A 20,979-nucleotide genomic window follows, 5' to 3' on the forward strand; every position below is an offset into this window, starting at 1 on the left:
CCTATGTACACATTCTTGCGATTTCATTTTAACTCTCTTTTGTGAAATCACCCGAACCAAACAACTCTACTTACACTTACATTTAATGTAACTTGGTGAAGCTTTATGATGAAAAAAAAGACTTTAATAAAATTATAATTTTATGAGTTATCATTATTTATTTCTGGTAGCTGGCATCTGAAAAAGAGGTGAAGTACCCCTTAATCTTCCTCAGGACCTAAACAGTACTGAGGTACTGAATAGTGATAGTACTGAATTACTACATTAGAAATACCGATGTTGAGTCTTGGTGCCAACCTGTCATCTTACTGGTTACAACATTCTCAGAAACAGAAGTTTAAGTGCACCAGAGTGATTATTTCTCTGTAAAGAAAGAGTAAAACTACCAGGTCTGGGGCTGAAGTATATGACTGTCATGAACACGGTTATGTTCCAGGCTAGCACCAAGGGCAAAGAGGGTTGTGCATGCCTTGTTTTGACTTTCATTTAGGATGGTGTTGCTACAGAAGGCTGAACTGATGCCCAAGTAGAAACATGAATATCCTGTGAGACTCTGTAACAACATTCACAATCACCAGATCAGTCATCTTTACTAGTCCAAGAAGAAAGTGAGGTGAGAGAGAGTAGTCTCCATCTGTTCGAGGTGAACATTGTCAAAGAACAGCCATAGAGCATAATGGCACTGATGCAGAGTGGCCCAGCTCCTTACTCCTTGTGATAGCAAAACACAGTTTTATCACTTTAAATAATATTGCCGTTCAAGATACTGAGGATGTCACATGCCAAGTTCTGAGAATGATAAACTAATAACTTATCAGAAATATGCCCCCAGAAACTATAAAGACATCACGTACATGTTTCAGATAGAATTCAGCCTTTCCAAGTCATAAAAGAATTAAAAGCTATTTAAGGGAGATACTGGAGTCAAAGACATGGAGCAACTAGTTGAATAGCTGAAAAATCATACCACACACACACAAAAAAAAAGCTTTTAGAGGCATGCTTCTCTCCATCCACCCACTTGCTGAGCACCACAGAGGATGAGACACAAAGGCCTGCCCTATACATTGTTTTATTTTTATTTAAGAAAAAAACAAAACTGCCCCTTCTCTCCAAGCAACAGGTTCTACGTACATCCACAGTGAACACAGACATCATGGATTACTACGTGAAGAAAGAAATCTAAGAAAGTATCTACCTCCCCTCTAATTCCTCCTCCCCTGGAATAAATATTGTGTAAACACTTACAATTGTTGCTTGTCCGATTCCAAACTTGTGATACTATATCAGCGTACACAAAAAACACCACGCACCTTCCAAGACATTCAAGTAATCACATAGTTTGAAGCGGTATTTTAGTTTAAATTAGTGCTACTTTTATTTCCTCTCAGATTACTTTATACTAAAGTTAATGAAAAAAAGCCATTGTTGCTGCTACAGTGCAGTACTTGATGCGTACACACAAACTTGATGTACATGATAATACTATTTTGGCCATTGTTATATGCTGAGAACAAATCAGCATTTTCATGTCCTCTTAGAATTCTAGAACACTGTTGAATAAACAACCTAACAAAGCCTTCAGACTGATATAAAAGAGGAGAATACACAAGATGTTTTCTAATAGAAACTCAGTTTTCTTTCCTAGTGTTTCAGAGTATCTCTCTGGCTACCTGTAAAATTAGTCAGAGGAGTACTATCTCTAAAGTGGTAGTTATAGCCACTGTTTCATCTGTAACACTGTTACACAGAGACACCAAGGAACCTCCCCTGAATTCTCTCAGGTGTAATTGGTCTCATTTACTCACCTGCCAAAATGTTAACACACAAAGATCCTCCATTTGATTCTTGCCTGGACCAGTACAGAAGTCAAGAACAACTCTCATGCAGTGCCCCTTTCATATTACATTAAAAAATAATTTCACAAATTAATTCAGAACAACCAATCAATTATTTCTCTATTCCTTTTGATGTTTCCTAAAAAGATTTCTGTACAGAAACACAGCTTAAAAAATAGTCTTATTTTTGCGGTGAAGTTGCACTGAGCTACAAACCATCTGATAGTCAATGACAATATAAAACAAAAAAGTTGCATTCTTGAGATTCAGTAAAAGCCTCCCTCTCAAAAAGCTGTTGCAAAGATAATCGTACATCGGACAAAGGGAAAAATCCCTTAGTGATACCAATAGTTTTGGATGATTCTAACTCACTTACTTAAGGTGAATAATTAATCCTGAAGGTTCAGTGAAGCAATCTTCCCTATGAACAATTTCGATGCAGAAATAGTGAAAATGGATACTGAGCAATGGAAGCTTGTACTGATATAAATCATCGAAAGTCCTATAGATTAAGGCAGTGGACTTGGAAACATTGTCTACATACATTTCGTCTTTGAGACCCTTGACCCAAAAGTTATCATACATGGTCAGTAAGGGAGTCATCACTGAAGACAACTCGTGACTCTTGGATGAATTAATTAATGAACAGAGAAGCAGCAAGGGACATTTCTCTTGACCTGACAGGCCTCTGGCTCTTGGAATATCTTTGGAGCGGCAGAAACACAATCCCCTGTGAAATATTAGTGCTACCTGAAGGGCAATGACCAAGACCTAAGTGAAGTGACTGGCTTAACTGGATCAGAACTCACTGGAACCCTAACGAAGATGAGAAAGATGATATATGGCGTTTATTCTTTTCTCCAGCAGAAGGACTTTCAAAGACTAATAGAGACGTGTTAGAGAAAAAACAGTCCATCAACCCTAGCAGACAATCCAGCCCAAAAGGGAAGCAGCACTGGAACTCTTCTTGTCAACAGGCAGTATCACAGAAAGGAGAGGTCTGGAATAGCAGTCTCCCTATTCCTGACTCAGAACTAACTTCTGTAAAGGTGAAGTGAAGGAAACTTTGAGCAACTGAACTACTACTTTACTAGAGTCACCAAGAAGAAAAACTGTCTTCTGTAGATGTCTAGAAAAAACATACATAACAAAACATAACCATACAGTAGCTCTGCCCTACTGTCACTATTGGTCAGAAAGAGTTAGTATGTTATAACTAGTTCTGCACCTTTTGAGGGATAGAGCATACTCACAGCATTCAGCCTTCACTAGTAAATTTTGCCCTTGGGCCTCCCAGGTTCCCGAGCTTATTGACAGAGTTTGGAAGACTGAAGCAAAGGAAGACTAAGCTAGAGACCTAGGAAAACATGTACATAATGCCTAGGGAAAAATGGAAAGCACTTGACCAATGTTGAGGGAGATAGCCAAAGTCGCTGTGAGGTCAGCCAGTTGTTTGAAAGATCATAGCAAGTGAGCAAGGCTTCTGATAACCAGAATCCACCTTCAAGGAGGAGGAGCCAGGGAACTGTGGGTTGGTAAATCTAGTCTCAGTCCCTGCAAAGGTTATGAATCAAATCCTCCTGGAAGCCATATCCATGCATATGGAGGAAAAAGTGACTGGAAACAACTAGCATGGATTTACCAAGGCCAAACTGTGCCTAGCAAACCTGGCAAGAAAGCTGGACAGCTGTCTCCCATCCATAGAGTCATGTCATTTACTTGGACATTTGCATGGCTTTCAGCCACCTCCCATAATATCTGTATGGAAAAATTGGCAAAACATGGATAAGCAAGTATCAGTTGAACAAACTAAACACGAGCCAGAAGTGTGCCCTGACAGCAAAGGTGGCCAAGTGCCTACTAGACTGTGTTAGCAACAATGGAGACGATAGGTTGAAGAAAATTATTATCCAATGTTTAGTACTTGTGAGACTGTATTTGGTGTGCCACGTCACATTTCGAGTGCATCATAAACACACACATTAACATACTGGAGCAAGATCAGAAGAGCTCTATCAAGATGGTCATTGACTGCAGCACATGATGCACAAGGAGTTCAGAGAAATGGAGGGATTTTTCAGCCTTCAGAAGAGAAATCTGGGTGGGGAAAATCTTATTGTTATCTTCACCTACCCAACTGGAACACACAGAAAGAATCAGACTCTTGGAAGAGCATAGTAACAGGGCAAAAGACAACAGAAAAAAGCTGCAATAACTCACATTAGGTTTTACAAAAACTTTTTCACAAAGAAGGTGGACCAACACTGGAACAAATTGTCCAGAAAGGTGGTGGAACCTCTATCCTTGGAGATAGCCAAAACTTGACAAAGATCTAAGCAACCTGACCTAAGCTGGCTCTGCACTGCGTGGGAGGGCTGGACCAGCTGGTCTCCTGAGGACTATTCTTATCTAAATTATTCTGTGATCCTACAGGTGATCCTGACAGATTCAATTAGACAACGAATCAAATTCCCGTGGTGAAGAAATAGACAATTACTTGAAATAAGAACTTCACATTTACCTCTTTTGATAAGTCATTTCTTTCTTTAGCTTGTGCTTTGTGTGACACCTCTAATATTTCGTATTTTCTTCTGAGTTCTGACAACTCATGTTCAAATACATCACGTTCACTGTTAAAATAAAGTAAAACTATTAGATGCATAAAGTGTAATGAAAAAGATTCCTGTGCACTTGTAGTTTCTCAGCTTTCTTTCAGTTCATGACACTGTCTTCTTCCAACCAGTCCTACTCACAGAGCAGTTAGAGATAATATTACCTCTTTTAGTTATTAACACCTGTAAGTCTCTTATTATATGAAAGAACTTTCTTCTTTTTTAAGTATTTAAAAAATAAACCTAAACTATAATGCAATAATCCTGAATTCCCATCCTGAATTATTTCATCCTTCTCTGATTATTCCTCTTTAGCGTAACTTTGGGCTATATAATTATCCTCTTACTAATGAACTGTAAGACCCATTGTCCATTCTTTTAGCTTTATCAAGCTTTTGGTGCTATTTCCCATGACATTCTCTTGAATCTTTTGCAGACATTGAAGTCCAATGAAAACTAAAGCAGCTTCATTCCCATCTTCCTGATCAAACAGAAAGCAATGTATACTTGTTCTCAGTTGCTACTCTCCCTTGTACACAGCCCCTTGATGCCAGAGAGGGTTATATTACTCTTCTCATGTTTAAAATATACATGACACAGCTGCAAAAATTATGTTGGTCTCCTGAATAAGAGTGCTTTCCACATACACAAAGAAGCAGCTCTATGTTTCCACTCTATCTGACCCTGTCAGAACAGTAAAATGAATGAGCCAGTATGAACTTGCAATTTGGAAAAAAGCTAACCAGTTTTATATTAAGCATAGCATAGCTTTAAAACTGAGATAACGTGTAGTATAACAGAACTAGAAGATTTGATATAGTATTTTTAAAGGCAGAAACGAGCCTGGAAGCGATTAACTCCGCAATGCTCCCAAATATCCTCATGTAGTCATGCCAGCAGTGCTCTCTCCCCTCCCCTTCATCTGTGCCTACCCAGATGAATACAACCTACTCTCTCAAATACAGTTTTGGCACGTTCATTCATGCCTTTTTCAACTCGTGACTATTTTAAATGTACACTGTTAAACACTGGGGCCATTCACATGAGCGTTATTACAATCCACTTATTAAGATGCAGTTGCACATAGGAAGCAAACCATAGCATCAATCCATCCTATTTGCAACAAGCTTTCAGGTAGATTCCAAGGTTGATTTAGTACATATAGCTGTGAACAGTTATCCAGAAGACAGACTCTCCTTCAAATGGTAAAGTCATTTGTGTCAGTAACTGTGCCTGAGTTCATTCGGTATGAACAACTAAGGAGCTGACAGGGTGTTTTCTATTCATAACCCCCATTTTTTAACCCATTCCCCAACAAATGTGCCAAAGGCAGATTTCTTGTACTTTCAAGCACACTGGAAAAGCCATTTGGGAGCTGGACTGTGAAGTATATGTCTGTGAGCGTATTTATAAGAAGTCCATTTTCACTACTTTGCAATTGCCATTTACAAGATGGGCATTCAAAGCACAGGCTAGAACTGTAAAATCTGTATTTTAAAAATTAAGAGACACTGGAACCTCCTGCAGTTAAACCAATTCACTAAGGTAATCCTAAGACTCGCTAACAAAGAGTTCTCATAACAGCCCTTTCAAATTTATGGTTACAAGGATATCTCAAGTCATAAATACCAATTCCCAAGATCCTACCCTCTTAATTCACTGTGTAGGCACCACACAGTAGAGCACAGGGCCTTTTTTTAGAGCATTGCTTTTAAACTAGGGAAAAAAAAAAAAGAGTATGTTTTCTCAGATGCTTGGCATCAACAGCTCCCACTTCTTTAGTTTCAATGAGAGTGGTAGGCTCTTCTGAAAATACAGTAAATCCCTAAAAATAAACTTTTAGGAAGATAACTTGATGCATCAGATTTCAAAACATTGTTCATCTTATGACTGCAATATACTATAGGAGATAATTGAACTGTTAGCAGATTGAGGTAAAAATAAATATCTGTGATGCACATAAGCCAAAAATCAAATGAAAAACTGTAGTCGATCAAGGTTGAAGTTTATCTATTAACATTTGTATGTTAGTAGAACACTTGAACTATAGAGATACCTACCATTTTACCTTATCGTAGTTCTCTTGTCTGTAATCACCTTGCTGAATCATCTGCTTGGTATCAGCCAGTTCCAGTGTTAAACGCTGGCATCTAACCTCAAGTTCTGACCGATTCCTCCTCTCGTCTTCATAGCTCTAGAAGGTAAGACATTTTTAAATGATCACAGCTACCCTTATATTTACTTAAAGCAATCACTGACTAAGTTTTGTGAAGACCTCGTATGAATATTCAAGTGGCAGTATTTTCATTTGTCTCAGTAATTGGAAATCTAGCATATGTCACAAAGTCACCAGCTATACTAAGATACTCAACTTATTTTTATCTTATTCTAAATAGTTGAATAATGTACCTATTTTTTCTAACACATTTGTCCATTAGCACAACTTCCAAGATCAGTAACCCTCATATATACAGCCAGTGGTCTACAAGCCCACAGTAGGAGCACAAAAGTCGCACCACTTTGACTACATTTTCAAACAAGTTTCCTTGTGAAGATACTTCACAAGGATACTGGTCCATTTGAAAAAAAGAAAGAGGATTGGCTGCTCAGAAACTTTGGCAACTTCTGTCATTATATGAAAAATTTAATCCAGTTACTCCCAAATTCTATCTGGTAACTCATTTTTGCTGAAGTATATCATCCACAGCTTTGGTGGAGGAAGTAAAAAAACAAACAAAAGAAGTGCTTATTTAACGGTCTATGAGCATTAATTTCCATTTTTCCTTCCTTTCCCTCCTCATAGGCTTTGAGAGACTACTACAGGAACTTGAAAAAAGGGACCAAAGCAAGAGAACACACAGAAAGCATTTGTCTTTTAAAACACTGGTTACTCCTTTTGAAGATAAACAGATTTCCTAATCATCATACTATTCCCACTGGAATAGCAGATTTTTGTACCTTAATCCCTAGACTCCATTTCTCAAATTTTTCTACAAAGTAGGTATTTATTTTCACAAACTTACTTGCTTGTCCTAAATGCGGTACTACTTAGTAATTTCAAAAACAACTAAAAAATAATGCTCATCCACCTATACTAGGGAAAACTGATGGACGGCAAAAAGAATTGCTTGTTAAAAATGAGAATACTCCCTGGGTATCTAGATTTTTTCCATATTCTGTTTCTCAGAATACTGCTGAGTTCTGCATTTTTCTGCTATGGTTGATACATGGCAAGCTCTACAATGGATGCTTCATAAAAAATAATTCCATCTGGTTATATCGAACAGACATCACAACATTATTCATTGAAAGCGAACACAAACCAAATGACTGCCTTAAAATTCAATTACTGGACCAACCAATTAGCCACTGCAAATTAAATTTACTTTGTAGTGAGGGACACTGTATGAGTGCATGATTTTTCAAAATATATCTGTGTAACGCATGGCTTTCAGTTAGAGACCATAGTAGTTGTGTCTAACTAGACAAGAAGAGTTTAGGACAATAGCATGTATGGAGTGGATGACTCCTAAATACGGCTTCCTAAGAGGAATGAACACACGGATAATACTCTGGGATAGGGATGGAAAGACAAAGAACACCCTGATCAAATTCACAAGCATATAAGCTGAAAGACTGACAGAAAGTCTTCTTGAAAAAACACACCTAAATGCTTGTAAGACACTACAGAAAGGCCCCCTGAGCTACTAAACGTACTGTAATTGTTCTGCTGATAAATAAGAAATTTTTGGTTTATATTTCACAAATTATTAATTTTAACTTTCACTAAAATCACATTAGATCACAATGACAAAAAATCACACACTGAGAAAGTTTTCATGAGGATTTCGGATGGTATATCGTTAAGAACACATCATCTGAAGACACAATTGTTATTCATCCTAACCTACTGACATATATGGATTATTTTTATGTTTACCCTGATTAATGGATTAAGTAAATTAACTCTATAAAGCACTTTCTTCTTAAACCAATTAACATTCCACCATTTATAAAGATGGGATTATCATAATGGTAAAGCCTCTGACAGATGTTTTTAGAAGTGTTGTCTACAAGTCAGCTAGAGTTTCAAATATTTAACCTACAGGTGCAAGTACCCAGCCAGTTATACAGTGTGAACACGACTCATCTCGCAATAGGAAACGGTGGTAAGGGCACTTCACTTTTCAGTGCAAATCGAAAGATTAAGTTTGGATATAACTCCTCTGAGGATACCCTGTGCCATTGTGCTGCTAATACCATGCTAGAATTCATACGCCCTTCGCAGAGTGGGCTACTGAAGCTCCTATAGCGTCGAACATTTAGCAGCTAGAAGACAACTATCAAAAGTATAAAATAAAACTGGTTAACCTCCGAACAAATTTGTCATAAAGAGCACTAAAGCACCAATTAACAGAATAGTTAAATACCTACAAAATTATTTCCTTCTAATACCTGAGGCCTAAACTGGGTTTTGAATTTTATTTAACAAATCAGTTGTTAACATCACGTAACAACATGATAACTCCAGAGAAGAGGAGAGAACTTAAATTCTACTTTTGAAAAGTGATACTAAGACATACTGAAAGTATCAGACTGTTAAACAGACAAAGAAAGCAGGTTTGTTTTAGTTTGGTGTTTTTTTTAAGATTTATTAAAGTTTTTGAAGAAATACTAATTTTACCGCCTAGGTAACTGTTTTCCAAGTACTTAATCTTTTAGGCGTCAAAATTGTATTTTAATCACAAGAAGAAACATGACAAGACAAGCTAATAAACATTCTACAAGCTAATGCAAAAAAAACCACCCTCCATATGGTATGCATATCTCCAGGTAGCAGATATACAAGCTTCTGGACTTCTACAGCAATACATCTTAAAGACACACAATCAAGCTGCCTGTGCTTAGGAAGAATAAGCCTTGCTTTGCATGTGATGAAGTTAATTCAGTTTATAACAATGTCCATATATCCCAGACTGATTTTAAGATCTCTGCAATGGAACAGCTTTATCTTTCAATTTATCTTCAAGAGATAGCTTGGAAGTCTTGATGAACAGCTTTGTCCTGCTGAAGCAAAAAGGGGGCTTTTAAAAGGATCAAGATACAGAGCACTTTCAAGGACATGAATGAGGTCCTGGAAATAACACCAATAAAAATAACTTAAGTTCATAAACCTCAAAAAAAAAAAAAAAGATAAACAGTACTTGCTCACATGGAATGTGATTGTGATGATCCCAACAACAATGCATGACTCTTCTTCAGCTTCTTACTAATTTCTGCTACTGCAGAGAGCAGCAACTCAGATGAGGTGGTAAAAACAAACAAACCTGTTCTGTGTGTGATGAGTAGGCAACCATTGCCTAAAGAAATTAACAGAGCTGTCCAAGAGACCCAGTATTAACCAGTACAGGTGGTTTCTACAGAGCATGTGAAGCAGTCCCTACCAAGAAGCGCTTCCATTTGGTTTACAAATGCTGTCGACAGATGGATGTTTCAAGCAAGAAGATTCTGAACTTGCCTGATCTGCACCATTTAAAACACAAACTGTTACAGAAACTAAAGATGTAATGACAGACCTCAGTTTTATGATATTAAGCTTCACTGTTATCCTCCATCTGGAATGAATAGCAGCTTATAGCAGTCACTGAAATGAACACCTACCTAAATTTCAAGCACAAAAACTGGATGACATACTTTTTGAACAAAGTTAGTGACACATAATACATGGTAGGAATTAGTTGATCTTTCAAAAATCCTTTGGGGATAAGAAGATAAACAACAGAAATGCAGGGAAAAGATTCATCAGCCAATCAAGCAGAAGCAGCATGACTTCTTCGCAGCCTATAGATAAGCCTGTGGAAGAAAGTGATCTTGCTTCTGAAAAGCTTATTTAAAAGAACTTCATCTCTGAAGGATCATGTACATAAGCCGGCACTTTCTGTTCACATCCTAAGGTACCTAAGGCCCTATACTATTGGGATGTGAAAACCATTTCCCTCAAGTTATTTGGATGAGGTGCTGCTACTTAGTAAAGATGACATCTTGCTTCAATCTGTTTGCATAGTATGCATTCAAAAATTATTGGTCAATACATACATTGACCAATACATTACATACCAATACATACATTATTGGACAATACAATACATTTATTTGAATACAACTGCCCAAATGTCAGGAACAAGTTATACATAAACAGGATGAATAAGACATCTCTTCTAGTATGTTGATATGAAATTGGTAATCTGCCAAGGACTGTAGATGGGGCATTATCTGCCACTAAAAAATACAAAAAAGCCACAACTAAACCACCAACACTGAGCTACTTCCAAAATAGGGAAGCTCTGCAAGAAAGGTAAGAAAAAAGCTTTGGTATAAATGCCTCTATTGCAAAAGAAAGTAGGGGGAATAAATAGCACTTTCTTTCTGAATCTGAGCTGACAAGAATCTGCAGTGAAATATTCTCAGGTGAATTTAAGCTATTTGGTTCTTCTCAACAAAAACTAGCAGTCTATACGAGTCTATATATCAAAAGATGTAGAAAGATATTGGATAGGAACGTGAACTTTCATAGATACATAAGTTCTCTTGAGCCTTCGAAATGTTAAACTGCTGCCCCAAGCTCATAGTTATTGGTAGAGTATTTTCCTTTGCACCTTTTTTCCTGAACAAGGTAAGTATTAACAATAATGAAATAAAGGAGGCACATACCTCACCTAAGACTGAGGCCTCATGTCCTTTCTAGAGAGAGACATGAAGACCAAGTAATCAAAGCACTGCTTGAAAGAATTCGTACCAGGGGGCTGGGGAAGGGTTCTAGAGTGCAGCCTTTAATTACAGATGTGCAAGCTTCAGAACAAATCTTAGTGAACCTGGTCCTTCTGGAGTGACAACAGTGGCCTACATTTTACCACATTCAGATACATCTAGTGATCCTTTGAGTGCAATAGCTTAGTTCATTCTCTGAAGACTATTGATTTTCCTCCAGCTGGGAAACATTATCACAGAGAAAATTGTTAGGTTTGTCTAGCAAAACCTGACAGCTACTAATCCTGATTCAGAGACGAGGTCTTAGAAGAGATCTTTGTCCTACATACATCCAGCTTCGTCTTTAGGTTAACCATAGCTTTTAGATAACTGTCATACTATAAATTTGATTGCAAGTCCTGAAGACAACTTTACAGAAAATAAAAATAACTAAAGAAAGGAAGCCCTGATAAAACTGTATCATGACCAAATTCCAGCAAAACATTGCCAACAAACTCATAGCCAGAAGAAAAAAAGCAATACTTAATCTTCTAGAGCTACAAAGAAAAGCAGAATTTCTTTCTCAGACTCTCTCCCAGCCTTGAGAGGAACACACGAGTAGTAAATTACATCTGTTTGAGGGAAGGTTCTAACCACTTTGGAAGCAAACAACTCTGAAAATAGTATACTGATGTTTAGCATGGGAACACACACATCAGAAGCTGGTTTTGTTTCTGGGAAGCTCCTGCTAATACAACACTACAGCTGGACTTTCTTCTCTATCTTCACCTCCAAAGGTGGTGTTGCCAACATTATTTGTACTTGAAATGCTGAGCACTGCAAAAGAAGGACTGAAACAAGTCTGCACTATACATTTGGTAACAGATCAGTCAGCATTGCAATACGAGAACATCACTTTTACCACTTCCACTCCCTCCCCCCAGTCTATTGCTGCTGCACCTAGAATCAGAGGAACTGCACTGGTATAAATCACAGATAGGACAACTCTGTGCAGACAGTCGTTAACTTAGTGATGGTACTGCAGAATCACTTATACTGATCACTTTAAAAACAGAAAGTGGTGACAAAGATCTTTAGACACTAGCTGTGTTAATCAGATTGTGTTCCTGTGCTAGAAATCAGCCTTTACACACTGTTCTTTGCTACCAGTTGTCACAAGCAGCTCCCCACCCTATTGGGTCTGTGCTACAGATTCATCAGGCTTTGATTAAGTGCTAACTCAGAGCAGCAACAGACAATCAACAAGAGAACTTCGTAACAAAGTCATAGAGTTTTAGTGGTCTTACTTCTCAGCATACTGAGAATCAAATGGGTGCTTACAGAGGCTAATACACACTTAGGACCTTCTGTCCCTTCTGAACAAACAAAATATGTTTTCATATACCTAGAGTACAAATACAGCTGACAAACATTTGAAAGACGTCTTTTATGCCCTGAAGTCAGAAATAAAAGTTTTTCTAATACGAATGAATTAATGAATTGCCAAGAGATAAAGAACATGTGGATTTGTCAAGTCTTAGAAGACTAGCTTCTACAAGGCTACAATGACAATTCAATTTTTACAGAACCAAGCTTCCTAGCTGGTACAGCTTGGATGTTTACAAACTCAGTTGGCTGACAGGCCATAATACCAAGCCACTGCACTCATGCTCATGCCAGGCTAGATCTGCTGTGCCAATAATGAGTTTTGTTTGGTGTTTTTCCCCCCTCCCCCAACACAAAAAAAAAAAAAAAAAAAAATGGCAGCATGTAGCAAAAAAAGATTGTGGGTTTGAACATCTCATTTTATATAACTGATAATCAGCTATATCAGCTCACCATAATAGCATCCAAAGAATATAACTGTGCTGCTCTGCTTTCCCACAACACAGTATAGAGAGGCTCATGAGCGGAGTAAGCAAAACAACGTGTCTTACATGCACACTCCAAAACAAGAACAGTAAAATTAGAGCTCGTTTCCTTTCACCAGATTAAAGGATTACAGCCATCCTGTCATAAAATAACATAGCTGATGTTAGGCAATGGTTGCCTTATTTGATTAATTCATTTCACATTTAAATTTTCCTAGAGTTGGCTTAATACATTAGACAAGTTTGGATTTTCCTTTAAACTTCTTTAATTCTCTGTTGGCTAGACAGACTTTCCTATGAGTTTATACCTAATTCTCTCATATTTCTCATGACTATTTCTGGGTGAATATCTACATCTATGATTCTATGTATAAAACTTACTCAAACCTACTCTGTCAGCCATGAACAACCTGAAAAGCCAGTAAAATCCTCCTCCCTCAAGCCATTAATAGTTAATAGAAAGATCTGGGATAAGCATGTATTTTATTTCCTCTCCATGTTCCACAAAGAGGAAAAAAATCATGTTGAAACTTATTAGGAAGAACCTTAATTATCTGCAATAGTAGAAAAAAAGGAATACTTGTTGTAGGAATTGGTTTATTCTCACAGAAAAAAAAAAAGACAAAAAAGACTGTCTTAACTTCATTGATCACTATTTAAAAAAATCCATATTAGTAGTTTCCTAAAGAAATTTTAAACCCAAAACAGACACTTTGTTGATAAACTATGTAGAGAACAGGAATATTGCGACTGTTGGAGAAAATTTAAAATTTAAGGAATATTGAATGAGATACCAAAGGAAAAATTTGAAGAGTATCAGTTATTTAAGTAACAGTCAAGGAACTTCAGCAACAAGTTTCATGTAGCTGGAAATAAAGAATGATTAGAATACCACAAAAACTGTATAAGAAGAGTGTTAAGAGCTTAAGACTCCAAATGAAACTGCTTTATTTCCTACTGATAAATTTCCTTGAAAAAAAAACTTGACCTTATCAAAGGAGCTCAAATAAATAAGCTACCCCAACGTCACATCTTGAAACCACTTCTTTGTAAACTGCAAGAGATGGTTAGGGAAGTTGCCTTTAGTGTGCTAAGTGTATTAGAGATTCCAAAGCACTCTCACGTGATGCTCCTCTTACCTTATTATCTGAAACAGTCTGAGGTACCTTGTTAAAGTGACACTCGTCAAGTCACCAGGTCAAACCTGAACTTGCCAGAAGTAAAATACAGACTCTTAAGTGTCTCTATACATAAAATACCTTGTATCAGGTCACATTTCACTAAATATCCAAAACACATCATCTCTATGTGTAACAGATAGAGTGAAGACTGAGTTTGGGGGATTTTTGTGCATATGGAAGAACTGTAGTAAGTTATCTTAACTGGAACTTGAGAATCCTAAGGAATAATTTTTATTAACAACTGTAAGCTTTTTATTTTCTTGTGACATTTCAACATCTGGATCTCTTCTCTGATTTTTTTTTTTTAAACTAGACATTTGTTCTCACTAATCGTCTCTCATTTTAAGCACGATTATGCAAACAGGACATAAGGTTCAAAGAACCACCTCAGTTCAACACAGGCAACATTCTAGTGCTTTCTCATCAGAATCAAAACAAAAGCACAGTAAACTTTAAACTTCGAAAAATAAATCAGGAAGAAAGGTGGATACTGCCACCATGTGGTACAAAAAGAGCAAAATTTGAAGTTTCAATATTAAAGAAAAGTCAATGTACCAAGTAAATTGTTTCTAGCACAACTTTAATTATTGCAATCTACTATCCTGTTAAATCGCTGCAGCAAAAATTAACACAGTTGTCAGTCAAATCTCAGAAGGCTGAAATCTTCCTGTAGAATTTTATTAAATCAGAGAATATTAAATGTACAATGAAGGAAAATGCTCATGTAAATCAAAGTTAACAGGATTAATATAATCTCAATTATGATCAGAGATGACGACACAAAATAATGCTGCACAAATTTTATTGACCACTTTTTCTAATTCAATCAAAAAGAGAAGTGAAAACTATACGAATTTCACAAGAGAATTGTGTATAATTAATATTTCTTTACGCCGGATTACTCCATAAGCAAATTTCAGAAAAAAAAAAAGAAGATGTGGTGACTAAACAACAATTTCAAAAGTAGTAAAATGACAGTGGCATTTAAGTCCCTATTGGCCATGGCTTGGATAAATACGTTCTGTGGAGTTGAAACTGTCTTATCACGACTCCAGATTTTTGTTGAACTAAACTAAAATACAAACCATCCTGGCTGGATACATACTAGGAATTCTACAAATATTCATAAATATCTTAAAAACAATATTCTTCTTATACCGTTTCAACCGCTTTACTTTTTGAAAATAAAAATTAAATATATTTAGAGAATTTGTTTCTCTACTTCAGATGTTTATACCTTACCTGAAAGCAAATTATCTTTTTCTTTAGTATAGAAATAAATAGGAAAATTAAAGTATAAAAAGTTGAAAAATATAATAGAGAAGAGACAACTCCAAAGAATGATTAAAAAATGTATTTTCACATCATTAAAACAAAAGAGGAGGCAAATTACTACCAAAACATGACCATCTCAAAAACCATACACTGAACCATCATTGCATCTTCAACTACTGCTGGATGTATCTCCTGCCTCAGTTTCTCCACCTCGAACCTTGCCCTCAGAAAGCAAAACACAGCTGTTAAGAGTCTACCCTGAACAGTCTCATGAGCGAATCTTGCAGAGTAGCCACAACGTAAAATTAGCTGTTATGCAAGGACATACATAGTACGTTTCCCCTCTCCCTCCCTTTCCACCCTCTCTTCCCTGCAGTAATTTTTATACAGCAAAAAAACTTTTCTATCTTACACATGAATAATGATTTGGAGAATTAGTTTTTTGCAATATATATATATATTTACACCATTTCTTAATTGAGATGAATAAGGTGCACAGACCTCTGTCAGACACTTCAGTTGGGATTTGTACCCATTTAGTTCTTCTGTTAGGCTCTCCTTTTTCATCTGTAGGTCACTTAGCTCTTTTCTTAAGGAATGGACTACTTCATAGAATCGGATCTGGAAGAATAAGACACATATACAAAATTGAGACTAGCAAAACTGCAATCCCAAAACAAGTCAGCTCAACAATTTTATGGTACTAATTCACCAAACGATTTCTAGTGCATAGCAGGAACCTGTTTGAAACGAGGAGTGGGGTGGGAAAGGCAAAGTGTTAAAGACAGTGTCTTTCTTCAGCCTTTGACAGCAGCAGCTAAGAAATAATCAGCTTGTGTTTGGCACTGAATAAAAACAGAGGAATAATGTTAAATATATACATTTCTGTTCAACTAAGGCAGCTCCCAATCAGGCTGCCCACTTAAAAAATACAGCTGCTAATGGACCACATGGTCCCACACTTTTACTTGTGCCAAGTCTAGAGCCTATTTGATTAACTGTGTAAAAAGAAAAAAAAAAAAAAAAAGCCTATTTAGCAATAAACCAACTTAACATACTATCTTCCCCCAAGCCAACATAAATTTTTATGGGGTGTGTAGAAATGGAGAGATTAGTTTTGTTTTCTGCCAGTTCAGTGTGCTGAATCTGCACCAAGAAAAATGTAAAAGCAAGCACAGGAAGCAGGAATAGCACATAACCAGGAAGAATCGTGACACCTTCCTTACACACACTTTCAGCAGTAACTCCTTGCTATATGGGTTCAGCTGCATCATGCAACTAAGCCTCTGAAAGACTATACTCTGTGAAACTAAAGCTGAAAAAAAGCCTTGTAAAATGATTTAAAAAAGCAACCAACAAACAGTCTTTAATACATACTCCTCTCTCTTTTCCCCCTCCAGTCATAGGCATAGTCTCAGACAAATAACTCTCAGATCTGTAATGTTCTTTTCCAGAACATTTATACTGAACAAGAAAAAATACTAGAAAACACAGCAGTAAAACACAAAAAGAGACAAAACAAAGAAGAAAGAGCTTTTTTGATATACACCCACTCACACAAGTACACAGAGGTTATTATCCCAGGTTAACTTGATACCTTAAAATGTTTATTTTGGAGAATGAAAAGAAAATAATAGATAATTAAGCAATATTTTCATGCAAAAGCTACTCCATAACCCCCATCATTAATGCTTTGTTTGATATACAGATTGAAGAACAAACGCAAGTAAGAAAGCAAAGATAAAGTAGGCATTCAAGAGCAAGCTGTACTGCACTTCCACACATGAGGAAGACAGGTCTCTCTTTTGCTACCTAAATAGCAGAAGACAAAGAAAAGTTCCAGGTATATTCTGTACAATTGACAGCATACAATTCTAAAAAACACAGAAGCCATGGAAATACACGGTGTAAACATAGGTGTAGTTTGCTTTACACAATAAAGCAAGCGTGCCACAAGACTGGAAGATTAGTAGTAGGGCAGAAGAGTGAAGTTTTCTAAAAAGTGATTTGTTTTGTTTGAAATTTTTGCAAATACCATGCTTGTTGAAAGCTGCAGTTTTCTGAATTTGTTGTGCTCAACAAGAGACTTCCACTTTTCATCCTACCTTTAGATGCAAAACAAACACAAGCTAAAATAGGACATATGCTACACATTTATAGTTACTTTCTTATAGAAAAAAAAGGCAAGCTTTCCCAAAATGTAGTTGCTATTTCATTTTTTTTTTTAAGATAGTAATAAGGCATTCTCAATATGTTAAGTCTAAGTTTACACATAAAATGAACACAATTAAGGACGGTTTTAAAAACTACAATTCAACTAAACCTAAAAAAACAGTATGACAATTTTTTTGTTCATGCTCTGAAAATTCCAAATGCCAAAATGAACCATCAGATGCTACAGTTAAAACTATAAATTGTTCTTCCATTCTGGGAAGTGAACTAACTGCACATTATTGCCTTATTTTACTGCTTCATTACTATTTTTTTCTTGCAGTATTCCATTCCTTCAATATTTAAGGAGTTTTTTCATGTTCATCTGTGAAATCACATTGCTTCTAATGGGTCTGCATGAATTCAAACAGTGAAGTTAGTTTTGTGGCTTCTTTCTAACTTCCAAACAACAGGCTTCAAATACCTCCTTAGGAAAAAAACCCCAAAACTTTAGAAACATACATGCAAAGCAGTAAGTAAAATTTTAGTCTCTTAACTACAGCTTTTGCTGACTACAGTTTTCTTCTATTTGGATTAAGAAGTTGTCTGATTACATCTGAAACTGAGCAACTGAATTTCAATCAAACCACCTTTTTTTAAAAAAAACAAAAACTACCAAACAACAAGTTATTACAAAGTTTTTATTTTCTTAACAAGTAACCTTGATTGTCACTAATTGGTAACCATTTAAAGTACTGTGGGGTTTTTTAAACCACACCTAGCTTTTCCCTAAAGTACTTGTATTTTTGCTGCAATTTCCCTAGGAAACCTAACTTATGCCATCATGCTACATTTACTTCCCAAACCACAACAACCCTAAAACAGATCAGGCAGTATCAAACCAAGATGATGTGGGATACAGGTATCGAGGATAAACCTATGCACACAGCCTTCCCAAGAAAAGATCAATCCATGCTGATAAGAAAGTGCAAATGAATGCAGCAGATGAGGGGATGGATGGTTGCAGCAGAAATTCAAGTCTTACTATTATTTAGCTTGCTTGATGGCCAATAAACATTCATATAGCTCAACAGTCAAAGCACACATCGCCTCTTGCCAAGTCAATATAGCAGCAACGAAAGTTACTGTAACGAGATTTCAGAACAATGGCATACCTTAAAAATTACAAATATATATAGATGTGCTGTAAGGAAAAAGTTACCACTTTCCAGGAAACTTTTAAAAAACTCTTAGCATGTGCCCATCACTTTTTATGGAAAACTAGAGTTAAACTAAAAATGGGTGGGTGCAGAGGATGAGGAAGTTGAATTCTGTTAAATGAAGTCATGAGAAAGCAGTTGCGCCAGTTAACTGCCTTCTTAAACAAAGAGCAACTGAGCTGTAGTTAAGCAAAACGATGCAACTGAAAGACATGGTGATTAAAATCCGACCAAACAGAATTCACAGATACCAATATGAAACAACTTGATGAAAACTTTTGGCAGGAGAATACGCAAGAGCCTCACTTTACCAAACAAATTAAGTGATTCAGCTGCCAAGTACCAGTTCAAAGACCTGAAGTGCTTTAAAATTTTGCATATACTGTTTCTAAAAAATGATTCGTAAAAATTTTGTCCCTACTTATGGCAGGGCAGTTAGAACTAGATGATCTTTAAGGCCCCTTCCAACTCAAAGCATTCTATGATTCATTCTATGATTCTAAATGGTTAAAAAAAAGATGTAAAATTTTACACGTAAGTTCAAAACAAAAAAGTGTGATTTTAAGAGAAAGATGCTTAAAACATCATTTTTCATTTGTCATCATTAACACTAAATATTGCAATATTGCCTAGTCTTTGCTCTAACATGTCACTATTGCACCCCCTTGTGGAAGAACAGTGAAAAACATCTCACATTTGTAGTATTTTCAACTTGCAATATGTCTATACACAAAATCTGTATTCAAGCACTTCTACAGAGGGCAGTGGGTACAGTAGACGGCTAACAGGACCTAAGCTAAGTATCACAGAATCACAGAATGTTAGGGATTGGAAGCGACCTCAAAGGATCATCTAGTCCAAACCCCCTGTCTGAGCAGGACCACCTAGATCACATCACTCAGAGCCTTAAGATTTTTCTGGTACTTTCAAAAGACCAAGTTTTGGAATTTGTGAAAACATGTTCCCAAGGACATCATTCAGGTAAGAATGACAAATTTTACTCCTGTGTACCTATTTAGAGCACAGTATACCATGCTTTCATCCAGCAAGAGAACTCATTCACACAGACAGCATTTATACCTCAACAAACACACCAAGCTTTTTACCATCATATTATTTGCAGCTTCCTTAAGAACTAGCTCTACAGACAAGTAAAACGCTAATACTTTGGTGAATTAAGGTTTACAAGTCTAAATCTCCTTCATTCTCAGAAGTGATCCAGGATGCTCTGGATATGCCCTACAGACTGTGAAGGCATTGCCTTTTTACTGCAAGCAGACTACCCCTCTACCTCTCCATCTACCCATCAGCCATAATGAACAAACTTCTTAAATCAAGAAAATGAGTCTTAAAGCATGCTTTACGGTACACTTTATCTCCTGCATTTAGTCAGATAGGAAAGCATGACGGAAAGGTAAGAGATATTAGCGCAATGTGCGCTGGCAGCCCAGAAAGCAAATCGTATCCTGGGCTGTATCAAAAGGAGCGTGGCCAGCAGGTCGAGGGAAGTGATTCTGCCCCTCTACTCAGCTCTCGTGAGACCCCACCTGGAATACTGTGTTCAGCTCTGGAGTCCCCAACATAAGAAGGACATGGAGCTGCTGGAACGGGTCCAGAGGAGGGCCATGAAGATGATCCAAGGGCTGGAACACCTCTGCTATGAAGACAGGCTGAGAGAGTTGGGGCTGTTCAGCCTGGAGAAGAGAAGGCTCCGGGGTGATCTTATAGCAGCTTTCCAGTACCTAAAGGGGGCCTACAGGAAAGCTGAAGAGGGACTTTTTACAAGGGCATGTAGTGATAGGACAAGGGGCAACGGATTCAAACTGAAAGAGGGGAGATTTCGATTAGATCTAAGGAAGAAATTTTTTACATTGAGGGTGGTGAGGTGCTGGAACAGGTTGCCCAGAGAAGTTGTGGCTGCCCCATCCCTGGAAGTGTTCAAGGCCAGGTTGGATGAGGCTTTGGGCAACCTGGTATAGTGGAGGATTTCTCTGCCCATGGCAGGGGGGTTGGAACTAGATGATCTTTAAGGTGCCTTCCAACCCAAACCGTTCTATGATTCTGTATTTGCAAGAGCCGTCTCA

The 20,979-nt window shown here is 37.0% G+C and overlaps 1 protein-coding gene across 1 annotated transcript in view; it reads right to left on the reverse strand.

Moving 5' to 3' along the window:
* PIBF1 (progesterone immunomodulatory binding factor 1) overlaps positions 1 to 20,979 on the reverse strand; it is a 128,334-nt gene that overhangs the window by 103,152 nt on the left and 4,203 nt on the right. The window contains exons 4-6 of the mRNA XM_086611658.1: positions 16,026 to 16,145; positions 6,511 to 6,644; positions 4,360 to 4,468 (exon numbers count right to left, since the gene is read on the reverse strand). Of these exons, the coding sequence (XP_086467784.1) occupies positions 4,360 to 4,468; positions 6,511 to 6,644; positions 16,026 to 16,145 (363 nt within the window). The remainder of the gene's footprint in view (positions 1 to 4,359; positions 4,469 to 6,510; positions 6,645 to 16,025; positions 16,146 to 20,979) is intronic.

The sequence above is a fragment of the Tauraco erythrolophus genome, chromosome 1 (assembly GCF_009769465.1).
Source record: "Tauraco erythrolophus isolate bTauEry1 chromosome 1, bTauEry1.pri, whole genome shotgun sequence".
NCBI classification, from domain to species: Eukaryota; Metazoa; Chordata; class Aves; order Musophagiformes; family Musophagidae; genus Tauraco; species Tauraco erythrolophus.